The sequence below is a fragment of the Ranitomeya imitator genome, chromosome 5 (genome assembly GCF_032444005.1).
Source record: "Ranitomeya imitator isolate aRanImi1 chromosome 5, aRanImi1.pri, whole genome shotgun sequence".
Taxonomy (NCBI): Eukaryota; Metazoa; Chordata; class Amphibia; order Anura; family Dendrobatidae; genus Ranitomeya; species Ranitomeya imitator.
In genome coordinates, this window is record NC_091286.1 from 660179213 (window position 1) to 660198375 (window position 19163).

A 19163-nucleotide genomic window follows, 5' to 3' on the forward strand; every position below is an offset into this window, starting at 1 on the left:
GGGCGGAGCCTGCAGTTGGGAGGAGGAGGTGCTAGTCAGGTGCCTACATCTGATTGGCTGAGACGCCGGTGACAGAACGTTGTTGGTGTTGTGGACACGTGATGCGGCTGGTGAGGTGACGTCACTACGTCCTCCTCACGTGATTCCCGTGCGTGTCATCAATTACTCGACTCCTAGAGATAAAAAAAAAAAAGCAAAAAAACCCCACGGACGTAAAAGTCTGTCAGGAGGATGATGGGAGGACAAGTGGCCTTCTTCTGCACGGTGGGGAGAGGGATGGAGCGATTCGTCCTGCACGAGGTGTCCGCGAAGCTCTCGGCGGCGGAGGTGAGTGACGGCCGGCGCACGGGTGACGTCACCGGCGAGCGCGGCTGAGGGTGGATGACGTATCTTGACGTCACTGGTCACTAGAGGTCATTATTTTATGATTATTTTCCCTTACTTTAAAAAAAGAAGAAAAAAGACATTTTTAGACTTAAAGTTGCTGCTCTTTATTTTTTTGTCGTTTTTTTGTGGACGTTGTTGTAAATTGTTGGAAAAAATTAGAAAAAAAAAATCCCAGCGGGGGAGGGGAGAGCGGTATATTTGCATCTCCGGCAGGAGAGGAGGCCGCGGTATCGCGAGGCGCCAATTACTTCTCTCACTTTTTCTCTAGGTTGAATCTCTGCCAGGAAAAGTTTTCTTCAAAGGAAATCCGGATCTCTGCGCATTAAGGAAAGTGAAGTCTGCGGAGCGTCTGTTCCTGCTCCTCCATAGAGGGCCTCCTATCACCGCGTGCACAGGTGCGAATAGCTGGGAGCGCCCCCCAGGTGGTGGTGGCCAACTCTGGTACTGCAGCTCAGTCACAAAACCTCTTTGACCAATTCATCAAGGGACAATTTTTTAATTTCTGCAGTTTTCATTTTTTTTTTTTTTTGTTCTTCCCCTTTTCCTAAAGACCTAAAGTAGACAAGCACTTATTAAAACAGATCAGAAAAAGAGAGCGGGCCCCTCTACGGTCGGGATCAGTGGGTGTCGTGCCCCCGGGACCACCGCTGATCACTAGTAATGGCATAGAGGAGCCGTGCACCCCTGTCACAATGTGGTATTCTCTGACGTTTTCTCTTTTGTAGGGGATGTATTCGTGGCTCTGCGGAGCTTGGTCCAGGGGGACGTGTCCCTGTGGCCGGAGACCCTGCGGGTGTGGGAGGCCTTTCAGGAACAGCTACCTCCGCTGGGAACGTCCCACGGGCAGGAGAAAGCCTTCAAAAGAAGATCCGATACTGATCAGACGGAGCCGAAGGCAAAAACATGGAGGGGAGAGACGGAAGAAGCGGCTGCACCGCAGGGGACGGCACCGGACCCTGTCACACATCCACCTGTAGGACACAGCGCCGAGCCCGTCACTTTCAGAGTCTCCTGTCGATGTGCCGGTGTCTGTGCTAAGACGATGACGGCGCAGGTAACAACGATCATCAGGTCATCTGCCTCTCTGGGATCGTGCATTACATCCTCCAGTGCAGAGAGCCGGGGGTCTTGCTCTTTTCTACTGCTTCATTCACTGCCGGCTTTGTGATTTCACATCCAAAAATACATGAATATTATTTTATTTATTTATTTTCGGGGGGGTGGGGTGGGAGTTATATTCGCGCTATCACCTTCGTCTTCATTCATCCATCATCATCGGCGTCCAGTTCTTTTCTCCCTGGCAGCTGCGTCTGTCTTCACTAGTGGTCGGCATCCTCTGCGCCTCGGGCATTTACTAAGACCCCCAGACACTAGGCCTCATGTAAAGTCACAATGTTAGCTCCCAGGATGCCTGCCACAGAAGTGAATACATTTCAAAAACCTGACCTGCACATCCAAACATAGACTCAGTGTAAACAGGTGCTGAACCTAGAGTCGCCAACTCGTATATAGTTAAGTAAATAAGGCAGCACACTGCAGCGCTAGAACATACAAACTTGAAAAACGAAATTTGAACTGCATTACTGCACTAGAAATATGAAAAATGAGAGCGTTTAGCGCATAAAAATGGCCAATTTTATGTGTACCTGGTAGCCCCTTTTTATGCGCTAAACGCTCTCATTTTTCATATTTCATATTTCACACTGAGTCTATGTTTGGATGTGCAGGTCAGGTTTTTGAAATGTATTCTTTAGCCTTCTGATCGTGCACTCCGCCTCCTAGCCTACAGGTGTTTTAATTATAGTAGGTCCAATACCCCTCCACAGAGAGAGAGAATTTTAGTCTAGGAAGAGGTTTCACATGCACCCATTCAGATGGAGACGTTTATTCTCAGCGAGGTAAGGCAAGTGTAGGACCTGGTATAAGAGAGATGCCGTAAAGGGGCTACCAGGTACACATAAAATTGGTCATTTTTATGCGCTAAATGCTCTCATTTTTCATATTTCTAGTGCAGTAATGCAGTTCAAATTTCGTATTTCAAGTTTGTATGTTCTAGCGCTGCAGTGTGCTGCCTTATTTACTTTGCCACAGAAGTGAAGACCACCCTGTGTGCTTGACCAGGGAAACTTTTTTTTTTTTTTCTTATAACCCCTTATAATTCTTATAACCCCTTGTTTTATTTTTTCCATAACATAGAATTATTATTTTTTTAATTATAACGGCAGTAAGGTCAATTGGATTTACAATGTAGAAAATGGTGTGGGATGGCAGCGTAGCAATGTTACCTGAGTGCCGGCAGGTCCGACGCTGACCCCTCTGTAATGGCGCCAATGCAGGAGGTGACTATAAGGATTTTTTTTTTCTATAGTGCACTGTTGCATTTAGGGAAGGGTCTTCTAGGTAGTGGTCCGCTCTCTTAGTCCTCTATTTTGTGGCCTTATGTCCTAGGTTTGAGTAGCAAAACTCATGACCCATAGTCTTGATTACTGGGTATCCTGAGACCCCCTGCTTCTCCCACTAGCCTCCAACATCACTCGATCTGCTCTCCGAGGAGACCCTCCTTGGCCTCTTTCATCAAGCAGACCCTCATTAATGAAACCTCCTGGCGAGTCTATACAAAGTGAGAATGGCAACGTGGGATCGTCTCTTTTCCCAGCCGTACTAGTGCAGCTTTCCTTATATGAACATGTATGAGATCTTAATTTAACGTTAACTTCACGTCCCCTTTAACCACAAGGTTTTTTTTTTGTTTTTTTTTTCCTGTAGGACGTGAGTCGCATTATTGGAGTTTCACTTTCAAAACAGTTCGGTTGGAAAGTTGACCTGCGGCGCCCTCGGCTTGAGGTACTGGTTTCCATTAGTATATTAAATCCTTCCCACTCCATGACATATGGACACATCGTGGTGCTAGGGATCAGTAGCCGAGTCCACTCCACACAGGACAGGCCCCGGCTGTATTACACGGCCAGCACCTAACCATAAGTGTCCTTAGCGCTGCTGTTAACCACTTAATTGCTGCTATTTAACCTCATGACAGTAAGATTTAAATGGTGAGATCCTAATGGGGCATCCGACTACTGATCATCGGGGAGTGACAGATTGCTACGGCCCTACAGAAAATGTCAAAGAAGAGTATAAGTGCCATAAAAGTTGTAATTTTTTTTTAAGTATATATAATTATAAAATGTCAGAGGCTGCAATGCCAAATAAAAGGTGCAGGAGATCCTGCTTAATATTAGACCACAGTAGAGCAACAGGCAAGTTTGTGTAGATGTCAGTACTAGGGTTAAATCATCCTTTCTGAAAAAGTGTGCATATCAGCATAGGAAGCAGAGTGATAAGAACTTGCATGCACTGAACATGGTGCAGTGAGGATCCTCCCGCCGCCCCAACGCACGTTTCGTGAGATGACTTCCTAGAAAAAGGCGCTGCCTGTCTATTTGCAGACACTTGTATTTCATAGCTGTTTAGCGATTCTGGTCATGTGACAAGGCTCGTTAAGGCTACTTTCACACTAGCGTCGGAATCTCCCCGTCGCAATGCGTCGGGGAGAGATTCCGACGCTAGCGTTTAACGCATTGCACAATGGAGGCAGCGGATGCATTTCTCCGGCGCATCCGCTGCCCAATTGTAAGGTGCGGGGAGGTGGGGGCAGAGTTCCGGCCGCGCATGCGCGGTCGGAAAAAGCGGTCCGTCAGGAGCAAAAAACGTTACATGTAGCGTTTTTTGCTCCCGACGGTCCGCAGAAGCACGACGCATCCGTCGCACGACGGATGCGACGTGTGGCAATGCGTCGTCAGTACAAGTCTATGGGGAAAAACGCATCCTGCAAGCACTTTTGCAGGATGCGTTTTTTCTGCAAAACGACGCATTGCGGCGGATTGCAGTTAACGCTAGTGTGAAAGTAGCCTAAAGGGACTATATTGACTTAGGATCGCTACTTCCAATAGGTGACCCTAGAGTTCAAGTGCTCTTCCTCTCTGAAGAGACCATTTGCGTATTTTATTTCCCAGATTAGCATTGCATGGCCTATAAGTCTCCGTACACCAACATGCCACGCTCAACAAGGAGAGAGGTTACCTCAAATATACACTTGTTTCTAGCTAAACACCCATCAAAAACATAGGTCCAGTGTTCAAACATTTCTAGAGAAAGGAGAACTTGATTTAAAATGTGGTGTGTGTGTTTTGTTTTGGTTTTTTTCCAGCACTGCGTACTTGTAAATAAAAACGGAATAATGAAACAAAAGGAATATAAAAATGTCAGCCCCACGTGCCATGAAAAAGCCGGGGAAGTTGATTTGAATGACGATAAAAAAGTAGTTGTCATTTGGAAGCCTCATCCAAAAATACAGAAGTTAAAGAGGATCAGTCAGCAGGATTTAGTAACCTAAAGTCATGGCTGTAATGCTGATTACACTGATACCTTTGGTGAAAAAATCCACTTTGTGGTTCTTCTTTAACCCCTTTCTGACCTCGGACGGGATAGTACGTCTGAGGTCAGAACCCTCGCTTTGATGTTGGCTCTGGCGGTGAGCCCACCTCAAAGCCGGGACATGTCAGCTGTTTTGTACAGCTGACATGTGCCCGCAATAGCGGCGGGTGGAATCGCGAACCACCCGCCGCTATTAACTAGATAAATGCTGCTGTCAAACGCTGACAGCGGCATTTAACTAGAGCTTCCGGCGATCGGGCCGAAAATGCACGCATCGCTGACCCCCGTCACTTGAGCGGGGGTCAGCAATGCGTCGGCATGACAACCAGAGGTCTATTGGAGACCTCTATGGTTGATGCCGGCTTGCTGTGAGAGAAACCCTGTGGTCGGCGCTCATAGCAAGCCTGTAATTCTGCTACATAGAGGCGATCTATGATTCGCTCCTATGTAGCAGAGCCGATCGAGTTGTGCCAGCTTCTAGTATACCATGGAGGCTGTTGAAACATGGCAAACGTAAAAACAAAATGTTTAAAAAAAAAAAATGAAAAATGTAAAAAAATATAAAAGTTTAAATCGCCCTCCTTTCGCTCCATTCAAAATAAGACAATTAAAAAAAAAAAAAAATCAAATATACACATATTTGGTATCACCGCCTTCAGAATCGCCCGATCTATCAATAAAAAAAGGATTAACCCGATCGCTAAACGGTGTAGCGAGAAAAGTTAAAAACGCCAGAATTACGGTATGTTTTGTTTTTTTTTTTGGTCGCCACAACATTACATTAAAATGTAATAATGGGCGATCAAAAGAACGTATCTGCACCAAAATGGTATCATTAAAAACGCCAGCTCAGCACGCAAAAAATAAGCCCTCACACGACCCCAGATCACGAAAAATGGAGACGCTAAGGGTCTCGGAAAATTGCAAAAAAAATTTTTTTTTTTTTTAGCAAAGTGTTGACGTGTGTGTTTTTTTTTTTTTTTTTTTTATCACTTAAATAAAAAGGAACCTAGACATTTTTGGTGTCTATGAACTCATTATGACTTGGAGGTCAGTTTTAGCATTTAGTAAACGTAGCAAAAAAGTCAAACAAAAAAACAGTGGGGGATTGTATTTTTTTTGCAATTTCACTGCACTTGGAATTTTTTCCCACTTTCTAGTACATGACATGGTAAAACCAATGATGTCGTTCAAAAGTACAACTCGTCCCGCAAAATATAAGCCCTCACATGGCCATATTGCCGGAAAAATAAAAAAGTTATGGCTCTGGGAAGGAGGGTAGCGAAACACGAAAGTACCCCGGGTCATGAAGGGGATAATCACTATTTGAAGTTTTGTGCTAATTAGATTGTGATGCTCAGGGGCCGGTCTGTGCATTGGGGTTTATCCCCGTCTGTGATTCTCCACCCACCTCCGCTCAGACTCGGCCGGCCCCTCGGCCTTCCTCCGCTCTGACTCGCCCGGCCCCTTGGCCTGTCTCCGCTCTGACTCGCCCGGCCCCTCGGCCTGCCTCCCCTCTAACTCACCCGGCCCCTCCGCTCTGACTCGCCCGGCCCCTCGGCCTGCCTCCCCTCTAACTCACCCGGCCCCTCCGCTCTGACTCGCCCGGCCCCTCGGGCCTGTCTCCCCTCTGACTCGCTGGGCCCCTTGCCCTGCCTCCTCTCTGACTCGCCCGGCCCCTCGGCCTGTCTCCGCTCTGACTCGCCCGGCCCCTCGTCCTGTCTCCGCTCTGACTCGCCCGGCCCCTCGTCCTGTCTCCGCTCTGACTCGCCCGGCCCCTCGTCCTGTCTCCGCTCTGACTCGCCCGGCCCCTCGTCCTGTCTCCGCTCTGACTCGCCCGGCCCCTCGGCCTGTCTCCGCTCTGACTCGCCCGGCCCCTTGGCCTGTCTCCGCTCTGACTCGCCCGGCCCCTCGGCCTGTCTCCGCTCTGACTCGCCCGGCCCCTCGGCCTGCCTCCTCTCTGACTCGCCCGGCCCCTCGGCCTGTCTCCGCTCTGACTCGCCCGGCCCCTCGCCCTGCCTCCTCTCTGACTCGCCCGGCCCCTCGGCCTGTCTGCTCTGACTCGCCCGGCCCCCTCGGCCTGTCTCCGCTCTGACTCGCCCGGCCCCTCGTCCTGCCTCCGCTCTGACTCGCCCTGCCTCCCCTCTGACTCGCCCGGCCCCTCTGCCTGCCTCCGATCTGACTCGCTCGGCCTGCCTGCGCTCTGACTCGCCCGGCCCCTCGGCCTGCCTCCGCTCTGACTCGCTCGGTCTTCCTGCGCTCTGACTCGCCCGGCCCCTCGGCCTGCCTCCGCTCTGACTCGCTCGGCCTGCCTCCGCTCTGACTCGCCGGGCCTCTCGCCCTGCCTCCGGTTTGTGAATGACAATTTCACATTTTGTTTTTATTTTTTTAATTTACCATGTTCATTATATGGTAAAACTGACCCGGCAATAGGATTCTCCCACGGCAGTACAAGTACTCGGATACCAAACGTGCTGAAAAAATAAATATATTTGCTTTTGTCTCCTTTTTCAGATACTTGTAACATTTTTTTCAATTTTCGCTCTATGGGGCTGGGTGATGGCTTTTTTTTTTTTTTTCTGTGCCCTGAGCTGACTTTTTGATTGATATAATTGTGGGGTAAGTTTTGATCGCTTCTTATTGCATTTCTGCGACAGCCAAATAACCCTAATTTTGTGAGTGAGGTGTTCTATATATTTTGTGTTTTATGGTAATATTTTTAAGTATTTTGACTTCTTTTTTTTTTTTTTTTTTTCTGTTCTATGCTAGATATTTGTGCATCTGAATGACATGTATTCGGTGGTGGGATTCCCAATTTTAAGGTAACTTTATATTATTTCCAGTGGCCGTGCCTGTGATATCTGATGCCACTCGTGCCACATGTAAATTAAGCTGCTATGGATTTAGGCTAAGTTCACACGTTGCGTTCTTGCGTTTTTGTTTTTTTTTGTTTGTTTGTTTTTTTACTTCTTGATACAATTGGAAAACTGCTGCATTTATTTGCAAACTGCAGTATGTCACTTCTTTCAGTGTTTTTTTTCACCCATAGAAACCAATGAGTAATCAGTGGAAAAAAAAGCATTTACAGCAGGATGTGAAACACATTTTATTTTTTGGGGGGGTGCTTTTTTTTTTTTTTGTGTGTGTTAACCCCCTCAGCAAGATTAAACCATAATGTCTTTGTCTCCTCACCTGGAATTGCAGTTAGGATTAAGGTACCTTCACACATAACGATATCGTTGCAACGTCACGCTTTTTGTGACGTAGCAACGATCCCGCTAATGATCTCGTTATGTGTGACAGCGACCAACAATCAGGCCCCTGTTGGGAGATTGTTGCTCGCTGGGGAATGATCAGGACCTTTTTTTGGTCGCTGATCACCCGCTGTCATCGCTGGATCGGCGTGTGTGACGCCGATCCAGCGATGTGTTCACTGGTAACCAGGGTAAATATCGGGTTACTAAGGGTGGTTTCACACTTGCGTTTTTGTCTGCAGCGTTTTTTGCACAAAAAAACGCATGCGTTTTTTTCCCTATATTTAACATTGAAAACGCATGCGTTTTTTTGTGCATGCGTTTGCATGCGTTTTTGAACGCATGCGTTTTTTTACTGCATGCGTTCATTTTCAAAAATGCAACTTGTAGTATTTTTGAGGGGCGTTTTTTGGACACATAAAAACGCATGCGTTTTCATGCGGTTTTTTTGGGCCAAAAAATACATTGGAGTCAATGGAAACGCATGCGTTTTTTTGTGCATGCGTTTGTTTGCATTAAAAACGCATGCGTTTTTATATTAAAAAACCAGAAAACACACTGATATGCCACCCTCCACCATAAAGGTGATAAAGGGGATCCTAACCCTACCCCTAACCCTAAAGGGATCCTAACCCTAAAGGGATCCTAACCCTAACCCTAAAGGGATCCTAACCCTAAAGGGATCCTAACCCTAACCCTAAAGGGGTCCTAACCCTAACCATAAAGGGATTAGGGTTAGGGGTAGGGTTAGGGTTAGGATCCCTTTAGGGTTAGGGTTAAGATCCCTTTAGGGTTAGGGTTAGGATCCCGTTAGGGTTAGGGTTAGGATCCCCTTTATCACCTTTATGGTGGAGGGTGGCATATCAGTGTGTTTTCTGGTTTTTTAATATAAAAGCGCATGCGTTTTTTTGTGCATGCGTTTACATGCGTTTTTTCACCATGCGTTTTTTTCCCAAACGCATGCGTTTAAAAACGCAAGTGTGAAACCAGTCTAATCGCAGGGCCGCGCTTAGTAACCCGATATTTACCCTGGTTACCATTGTAAAAGTAAAAAAAAAAAAAAACAGTACATACTCACATTCCGATGTCTGTCATGTCCCCCGCCGTCAGCTTCCCTGCACTGACTGTCAGTGCCGGCCGTAAAGCAGAGCACAGCGGTGACGTCACTGCTGTGCTCTGCTATACGGCCGGCGCTGACGCCGGGGGACGTGACAGACATCGGAATGTGAGTATGTACTGGTTTTTTTTTTTTTTTTTAACTTTTACAATGGTAACCAGGGTAAATATTGGGTTACTAAGCGCGGCCCTGCGCTTAGTAACCCGATATTTACCCGGGGACTTCTGCATCGTTGAAGACAGTTTCAACGATGCCGAAGTCGTTCCCCTGATCGTTGGTCGCTGGAGAGAGCTATCTGTGTGACAGCTCCCCAGCGACCACACAACAACTTACCAACGATCACGGCCAGGTCGTATCGCTGGTCGTGATCGTTGGTAAGTCGTTTAGTGTAACGGTACCTTTAGTGCAGTCTAATTAAATTAGTGCTAGGTGTAAAGCAAACATTGGCCGACCAAGGTGTGAGATTGAACAATACCTGACCAACTCAAAGGCCGACCAAAGTGTGAAAGTAAAGTGTCCTACAAACACAATGCTCTGCCAATGTCTTAGGTGAATTAAGACCAATTCTCCTCCCCCCACTTTAACATTTGTAATTCTACATTTTTCATGAACTCCTATGAATTTTTTTTTTGTTCAGAATAGTCACTATATTTTTCAGACACAAAAAATCCTTTTCCAGTAAATAATTTGATCAAATTGGCCTTTTTTTTTTTTTCCAAACATGGTTTTATGTCTTGTATTGGTGACCGGTGTTCGTGCTTCTGCAGTGGAAGCAAAGCTGAACTTTGGGATCCTGAGAGAACTCAGCAAAACCTGCTTTTTTGTAAGCAGCTTCTTTACTGCCAAGAGAGCAGGATTTGCCTGCAGAAAAAAACTGCAGCAAAAATGCAATGTGTGAACACAACCGTTTATATGCCACTGTTGGGCTAACAGCCGCGATCGAAGCGCTGCTCCGGCTGAGGCTTTTAGACAGAGATGCAGGGGAAGGGGTGATGATCGCCCGAATTGATGCATCAGGGAGACTGAGACACATAAATGCCTTCTGTCAGTTATTGGAGGCAACATTTAGGTGGATAAATTGGCAGCGATCAGAGGGGACTCCATTCGCTGCTGTTGGGGGCAGATGTTGGCTGTATAATGCATCGGGCAACTATGTTGGCTCCACACAGCCACATCCACCTCGCGCTATACATGTACGGATGTCAGGAGGCTGCTTACTCCTAGTTTAGAATAACATCTGTCATTTTCCTCCTCTTTTCTTCTGTTGTCAGGCAGTCTCTAGCAAATAGAGATTATATTCAGAGGGCAGGACTGCGAGCCACCACCGCATGGGCAATGGCCTCCATGGCAGAAATCGATGTAAGTAAAATCGCTTTATTAAAGGTCATTTAAAGTAGATTTCACATAATTTATCAGGAGCCACAAAAGCATAGATATTACTAATTACATCCATGTATAGAGTTTTGTATACGGAGCCTCGTCCGTGGTCGTACTGTCTGTATACGGAGCCTCGTCCGTGGTCGTACTGTCTGTATGCGGAGCCTCGTCCGTGGTCGTACTGTCTGTATGCGGAGCCTCGTCCGTGGTCGTACTGTCTTTATACGGAGCCTCGTCCGTGGTCGTACTGTCTGTATACGGAGCCTCGTCCGTGGTCGTACTGTCTGTATGCGGAGCCTCGTCCGTGATTGTGCGCTTAGGCTATACAACGTACGACCACAGAAAAGGTGCTGCTGCTCATAATCTGTGCTGCTAGGGGCAGACTATGAACAAAATTGGTCTCCTTCCCCCTCTGGCAGCAGACAATATAGTCTCTTCTTACCCCTACAGAAATCTTCGCAGCTACATGCATATTTAATGTCTTGATGATAGGTTCATTTTCCCTTTTTTTTTTTTTTTTTTGCTATTGTCTTCTTCTTTTTTTCAGACTGCTAAATATATCCTTGATCCAATGTGCGGTGTTGGAACGATTCTGTTGGAGGCTGCCATGGAATGGCCGGTATGTCAGTGAGCTGTCAATATTGCTATGCGAAAATAAGAAGGCATACATACATACATACATACATACATACATACATACATACATACATACATACATACATACATACATATACAGTAAGGCAAAAAAGTATTTAGTCAGTCAGCAATAGTGCAAGTTCCACCACTTTAAAAGATGAGACGCGTCTGTAATTTACATCATAGGCAGACCTCAACTATGGGAGACAAACTGAGAAAAAAAAATCAAGAAAATCACATTGTCTGTTTTTTTAACATTTTATTTGCATATTATGGTGGAAAATAAGTATTTGGTCAGAAACAAACAATCAAGATTTCTGTCTCTCACAGACCTGTAACTTCTTCTTTAAGAGTCTCCTCTTTCCTCCACTCATTACCTGTAGTAATGGCACCTGTTTAAACTTGTTATCAGTATAAAAAGACACCTGTGCACACCCTCAAACAGTCTGACTCCAAACTCCACTGTGGTGAAGACCAAAGAGCTGTCAAAGGACACCAGAAACAAAATTGTAGCCCTGCACCAGGCTGGGAAGACTGAATCTGCAATAGCCAACCAGCTTGGAGTGAAGAAATCAACAGTGGGAGCAATAATTAGAAAATGGAAGACATACAAGACCACTGATAATCTCCCTCGATCTGGGGCTCCACGCAAAATCCCACCCCATGGGGTCAGAATGATCACAAGAACGGTGAGCAAAAATCCCAGAACCACGCGGGGGGACCTAGTGAATGAACTGCAGAGAGCTGGGACCAATGTAACAAGGCCTACCATAAGTAACACACTACGCCACCATGGACTCAGATCCTGCAGTGCCAGACGTGTCCCACTGCTTAAGTCAGTACATGTCCGGGCCCGTCTGAAGTTTGCTAGACAGCATTTGGATGATCCAGAGGAGTTTTGGGAGAATGTCCTATGGTCTGATGAAACCAAACTGGAACTGTTTGGTAGAAACACAACTTGTCGTGTTTGGAGGAAAAAGAATACTGAGTTGCATCCATCAAACACCATACCTACTGTAAAGCATGGTGGTGGAAACATCATGCTTTGGGGCTGTTTCTCTGCAAAGGGGCCAGGACGACTGATCCGGGTACATGAAAGAATGAATGGGGCCATGTATCGTGAGATTTTGAGTGCAAACCTCCTTCCATCAGCAAGGGCATTGAAGATGAAACGTGGCTGGGTCTTTCAACATGACAATGATCCAAAGCACACCGCCAGGGCAACGAAGGAGTGGCTTCGTAAGAAGCATTTCAAGGTCCTGGAGTGGCCTAGCCAGTCTTCAGATCTCAACCCTATAGAAAACCTTTGGAGGGAGTTGAAAGTCCGTGTTGCCCAGCGAAAAGCCAAAAACATCACTGCTCTAGAGGAGATCTGCATGGAGGAATGGGCCAACATACCAACAACAGTGTGTGGCAACCTTGTGAAGACTTACAGAAAACGTTTGACCTCTGTCATTGCCAACAAAGGATATATTACAAAGTATTGAGATGAAATTTTGTTTCTGACCAAATACTTATTTTCCACCATAATATGCAAATAAAATGTTAAAAAAACAGACAATGTGATTTTCTGGATTTTTTTTTTCTCAGTTTGTCTCCCATAGTTGAGGTCTACCTATGATGTAAATTACAGACGCCTCTCATCTTTTTAAGTGGTGGAACTTGCACTATTGCTGACTGACTAAATACTTTTTTGCCCCACCGTACATACATACATGCATACATTTTAATATTGAATTAGAATATATAATCTCCCTCTTTTTATTTTATATATAATACATACGTACGTACGTATCTATAGATATATTTATTACTCACAATTTAAAAAAAAAAAATTATATAATCTCTCTACTGCAATACAGCGGTCGGAGAGCCGCAGGTTAAAGTTTCCTAAGGGGACAAAAAAATAAACTTTAAAAGGAAAAAACTGTTAAGTCTAATCTATTAAAATAAATCAAACGCCAGTTAAAATGGTTTCTCCGTTACAGCAACATTGCAAAAAAAAAAAAAAAAAGCGCCTTAAGATGCAATCAAGGAGCCATATTTAGCCCAAAAAATGTATCACTCAGAACATCCGTGCACCCGATATAGAACGTGCCCTCGCGTAGGCTCCATGGACATAAAAAATGGAAACGTTACAAGAAAAACAAAATGGGAACACAAATAAAAATATTCTTTTTCAGTACTTTAAATAAAATAAATAAGAAAATAGCAGCTCAAGTTTGACATCGCCGTAATCATCCTAAACTGGAGAATCTTGTTATCGGGTAGTTCTTGCTTTGTAGTGAATGTCATGCAAGCAAAATACAGTGACATAAGCGCTTTTTTTTTTTTTTTTTTTCCCTCCCATTTTTCCATAGATTACTATGATAAAACTGATGGTTTTATTCAAAACTACAACTTTTGTTCTGCAAAACTACGGCTATGTCAAACGCAAGTTAAATAAGTTATGACTATTGGAAGAAGCTGATGAAAAACGCAAGCTCAAAAGCCTAAAATTGCCTGATGGGTGAAGGGTTAAAATATGGCACTATGGAGAGCTGAAATAATGTGAACTTTTTTCTTTTCTTCCCAGCATGCGATTTTCCTTGGCATTGACAAAAGTGAATCACAACTAAAAATCGCTGTACAGAATGTGACGAAAGCCGGTGTGATGGGCTCCGTAGCCTTCCTGAGAGGATCCGTGCTGGGTAAGACCCCGCCGAGGCAGGAACAAGCTAGTGAGCATTAGAGCTGCTCTCAGGCATTGTCAGGGGTGCGGTGACCGAGGCTGCGCCGGCCCTCCCAATGACTGAACGCTTGAGCCTCCCTGGAGAAATACAGTTAATTTCCTCCAGGCAGCGGGGCTCTCACTGCAAGCGCCAGGCAGCTTCAGATCGATATTATCCTGCACATTATTTCCATATCTGCAGGTTAATGGCGTGGGGTTTTTTTGTTTTGTTTTTTTACATGACTGATTCCCTTCGCCTCCACAGCACATTACAGCCATCATCATCGCTGTCCCCATTGGGGCTCACTATCTAGATTCCCTATCAGTATGTATTGGAGTGTGGGAGGAAACTGGAGAACTCGGAGGAAGCCCACGCAAACAAGGGGAGAACATGCAAACTCCTTGGTGGGATTTGATCCCAGGACCCAAAGTGACTGTGCTATCCCTGCTATATCCTGAGCTTGTACTTTAGGATGGAAGGTTTCGCAATCGCTTTGTTCTGAGGCTTTGTTTTTGTTTTTTTTTAATCTGTCATGAATACACCACTAATTTTACCTGTTCTGTCGGTCATACAGCCCTTCCAGTTATCCCGGACAGCATGGATGTCGTCATTTCGGATATACCATTTGGGAGAAAGTTCACCTTTTCCAAAGATATAACAGAGCTTCTGCCGGACATCATTCACCAAATGGAAAGGTAAATTATAACGAGGACGACCTGACAGCGAGTACGGATTACAAATATATCTATATGCATCACAGACTTGGCCCTATCCTGGATCTCGTCATACCATATCTGACCGAACATTCAGCGTCTCCCACTCACACACCGCCTCCTCACATCGCCCACTATCTGTTGGAGTCCCACAAGGTTCAGTCCTAGGGCCCCTGCTCTTCTCCATTTACACCTTTGGCCTGGAACAGCTCATAGAATCTCACGGCTTTCAGTATCATCTCTATGCTGATGACAAACAGATCTACATCTCTGGACCAGATATCAACTCCCTACTAACCAGAATCCCTCAATGTCTGTCCACTATTTCATCCTTCTTCTCCGCTAAATTTCTAAAACTTAACATGGCCCAAACAGAATTCATCGTCTTCACCCCCCATCTCATGCGACCCCCCCCAGTGACCCTATCCATTACAGTAAACGGCTGCCCACTCTCCCCAGTCCCACAAGCTCGCTGTCTCGGGGTAATCCTTGACACTGATCTCTCCTTCAAACCACATATCCAAGCCCTTTCCACTTCCTGCCGCCTTCAACTCAAAAATATTTCACGGATCCGTACATTCCTCAACCAAGACTCTGCAAAAACCCTAGTCCATGCCCTCATCATCTCCCGCCTCGACTACTGCAACCTCCTGCTCTGTAGCCTCCCCTCTAACACTCTCGCACCCCTCCAATCTATTCTAAACTCTGCTGCCCGACTAATCCACCTGCCCCCTCGCTATTCCCCGACCTCTCCTCTCTGTCAATCCCTTCACTGGCTCCCCATTACCCAGAGACTCCAGTACAAAACCCTAACCGTTAAGTATAAAGCCTTCCACAACCTGTCTCCTCCATACATCTGTGACCTCGTCTCCCAATACTTTCCTACATGCAACCTCCGATCCTCACAAGACCTCCTTCTCTACTCCCCTATTATCTCCTCTTCCCACAATCATATACAAGATTTCTCTCATGCTTCCCCCCTACTCTGGAACTCTCTACCACAACACATCAGACTCTCGCCTACCATCGAAACATTCAAAATGAACCTGAAGACCTACCTCTTCCGATAAGCCTACAACCTGCAATAACCACCGATCGACCAAATTATACCTATCTTTGCTTTGGTGGACCAGTTCTGGTGAAGATGACGGTGCTTTGGTGGACCAGTTCTGGTGAAGATGACGGTGCCGTGTCCATCTCTCCACAGGGGAGGCGTGATTTATACTTTTAACAGCACTATGCCATGCGATAATTTTGTAAAGAAAAGGAAAAATGGGCGCTAATCTGAATGATGGAGGCACTGATTAGTATGAGGAATGTCCACGCTACTGAAAACTGACCCTAGATTAGTGATGGCCGATGTGGGCCACCAGATTAGAGAACAGTCATGGGGTTTGGCTTCTTACCCCGGAACAATGACGAGGTCTGAGAATTCCTGTATGCTGGAAAGGGACTCTTTACTGGTCCACATGGGTCAGACGTGTACTGGTATAGTGGGCCACAGTCAGCAGCCCAATCAAAGCCCCCTTACTGTGCGTGTACACCATGTGTAAGTTGTTAGCATGGCGGCCGTCCGGTCATTTACTTGTGATCGCCATCACTCTTGTGTACGTGCTATAAGGACATTGAATGCATGCTCGGGTACAGGACATTCTGCACATGTGCTGAATGTTGGGCGCCTGCAAAGAGCAGGAGAGAAGCAGTCACATTGGTTAATTATGTGACCGCCGCCATGTAGATGGACTCTATATACACAGTATCCCCAGCCCGGCAGGGGGCTTCAATGCGGAGTGATCCTGAGCCTCGACACCAAGGACGTTATGACTTCCAAGCCTCGTACGTTGCGTCGTCTGCAGACGTGTTCATATTGTCCTCTTTTCTGTGTACAGGGTCCTGCGCGTTGGGGGCGTCCTCGTGTTACTACTCAGCCAAAAGCTTCACTATCGTCTGAAAACAAATTACAAGTTCAAGTCTATGGAAGGTGAAAACCTGCAGGATGGTGGATCGCAATGCGGCAGTGAAGACGCCAAGGCAGAAGAGCAAACTGCGGAGAGCACTCTCGATTTTCCAACTCTGATTCATGTTGAGTCTCATCCAGTAAGCCTGGGGTCGACAGAAGCTGTGATCTTCAAATGTAAGAAGTCCTCCAGAGCCGCTACCTTGTAGCATCCCTCATTAGTAATACTTTGTATATGTTAATCAGGTGAAAGATGGAGTAAGTCGCTGGTTGTTAACACTCAGGCGGCAATACATTCCAGGATATGTTGAAGTGGTCAGTAAACGTTGCCGGTTGGATGCTGCATACTTGTGTAACGTCCAGATGTTACCGCATAGTGGATGGGATTTCTATAAATCCCGTGTCCACTATGGGTTCACAGACGCCCGTGGCTTAACTGCAGAGATGGACATGCGGTGCGTCTTTCCAGACCGCAGCATGTCTTTATTTTGCTGAGACGCGAGTCTCTGAGATAAATTTAACCCATACAATGTATTGGACGTGTTGATTCCGCATGGTTCAATAAACGCATGCGGAATCTCCTGCGTTCAAAAACCGGCAGCGCTTTGGACGGAGCGGACACGTGCTGCGTCCAAAGCGCTGCCGATTCCTGACCGTGGTCACATAACCCCCAGAGAAGTCAGACGAGCGCAATCTCTCCCTCCATACACATGAAGGCTCGGATCCGCCATGTGCACTTGTGATTTCGATGGGGAGAGAGGAGAAAGCCGCTGCCAGGCAGCATTGAGGTCGGCTGCTCTCGAGTGGGAGAAAACGATCGCCATCGAAATGCAACATGCCTGAGACTTTTCTGCGAGTGATCAGTCGCTCAGATAGATGACCTATTGGCCGTGAGTACCAGGGTTTAGGCTGTGAGCGCTTTCTGTTACAAATTTAAGGTAGACTGTGCCTATGAACACCTTGAGAATCAAAACTGGTGGGTGTCTTCCTATCCCGGCAGTCATAACTTTTTTTTTTTTTTTTTTTTAAACGCCATGTTTTTAGTTTTTCTTTTTTTGTACATATTTTATTTTTTTAATGAAAGCAAAAATGCAGAACAAAATACTAAACCTTTACTGTCTATTGTACCTGTTGTTGTTGGAGTCATGATGATGCCAAGTGTGTATATATTTTGGTTTTATAATTGTTTTGGAACTTTTATATTTTATTAAATATTTTTTTTTAAAGCATTTGTATTGTATTTTCTTACTGAACTTTACAAAATGTATGTAGGTGTGCTGTGGTGTCTGACGCCGGGTTGTTATACTTTTTGGCTCTATGGATTGGATTTGTTTTCCAGGCCGTCCCAGACATGGTGGATCGGATTCACATCTGAAGAATTTGGAAACTGGTCATCATCTTGAGTCGGTCATGTTCCGCACACCATTCCGCAAAAATTCTTACAATGTGGCGGAAGCATTATCTCGGGAGTGGGGAGGTGGGTTTCTTTTGGGTTCTGGGCTTAGTCTGTATTTCAGGCTGCATTGTAGGATTGTTCTGAAGCCTTTGCTTTTTAATTGGTTATTTTTTTCACTTGTTTTTGGCCTTGTTTTTATTAATTATTGGGGGCAATGAAGGGTCTGAGCGGTACTTGTGATTGTAATACCGTAGGTTAGCGGCATTTGGTGGCATGGACGATGTATATGGAGATTTATATTTAGGCGATGCTTATTACTCCTTTTCTCTAAATTTTGGATAGACTATCCATATAGCAGGATCCTTTTTATCACTGCAGTGTTTCAGATAGAACATGCCTTGGACAACTGACCACCTTGCGCCCCGGGGGCTTCTCCGCTGCCCTACACAGGCAGGTCTCTATCTGTACACTGCCATATGGAGGGACCTGTCAGTCTAAGGGATCTGGAGCGGAGAAGCTGCAGGGCACCGGCCTCTTACTAGTCATTGGAGACACATCGAGCCCAGCCCGCTCTTCATAGTATGGTTTCTCTGAAATGCTGCAGCACCCTAGGGTAAAAGATGCACTATATTGGTGATATCCTGTATCGCCACCACTGCTCATCCAGTGCATGCCTAATCTAATAAACATCTGCCGAGACCTGCCGTGGACTATAGAATATGCACCATAGAGGGACACCGTATAATGAGGCAGCTTAAGTAGTAAGCTGAGTGAGTGTCGTCCTTTCTGCAACCCGCGCCATATGCTTACTGCACACACTGTATGTTGTTCAGCTGCTCCCATTAAAGGGTTATTTCCATTTTTAAAACTTATGTACGTACAGACTAGGTGATGGTTGTATGATCAGTGAGGATCCAACCACAAATCCTGTGAATAAGGCTTTAACATGATGTTTTCCTTATGTAATATTTTTTTCTATTCGGGAACAACAAAGCAGGAACTAATCATTGACAGGAGGACAATACTGAATTGTTTAGCCTTGCACGTAAAGTATAGTTCATGTCCTTGACCTCCACGAAACCTGATACCAATTTTGGAGGAAATTCAACAATAATAGCCCTTACATTATCCCCCAAGTTGTATAATTGTCCCTAAGCTCAATAATGGCTCCCACACTGTAT

General features: G+C 45.7%; 1 protein-coding gene across 3 annotated transcripts; it reads left to right on the forward strand.

The window, feature by feature from the left end:
- Window positions 1-109: 109 nt before the first annotated feature.
- THUMPD2 (THUMP domain containing 2) lies at window positions 110-18321 on the forward strand. Of its 3 annotated transcripts, XM_069728211.1 has the most exons (11): window positions 143-327; window positions 656-782; window positions 1113-1441; window positions 3154-3231; window positions 7591-7643; window positions 10464-10551; window positions 11117-11188; window positions 13781-13895; window positions 14491-14611; window positions 16519-16763; window positions 17926-18321. In XM_069728211.1, the coding sequence occupies exons 1-11, from the start codon at window positions 232-234 to the stop codon at window positions 18198-18200; spliced, it is 1599 nt and encodes a 532-aa protein (XP_069584312.1). In that variant the 5' UTR covers window positions 143-231; the 3' UTR covers window positions 18201-18321. The 3 variants fall into 3 exon arrangements, with proteins under 3 accessions (XP_069584314.1, XP_069584312.1, XP_069584315.1); XM_069728213.1 differs by lacking the exon at window positions 17926-18321 and having other exon boundaries at window positions 110-327; window positions 16519-17812; XM_069728214.1 differs by lacking the exons at window positions 16519-16763; window positions 17926-18321 and having other exon boundaries at window positions 14181-14515.
- The last annotated feature ends 842 nt before the right edge of the window (window positions 18322-19163 follow it).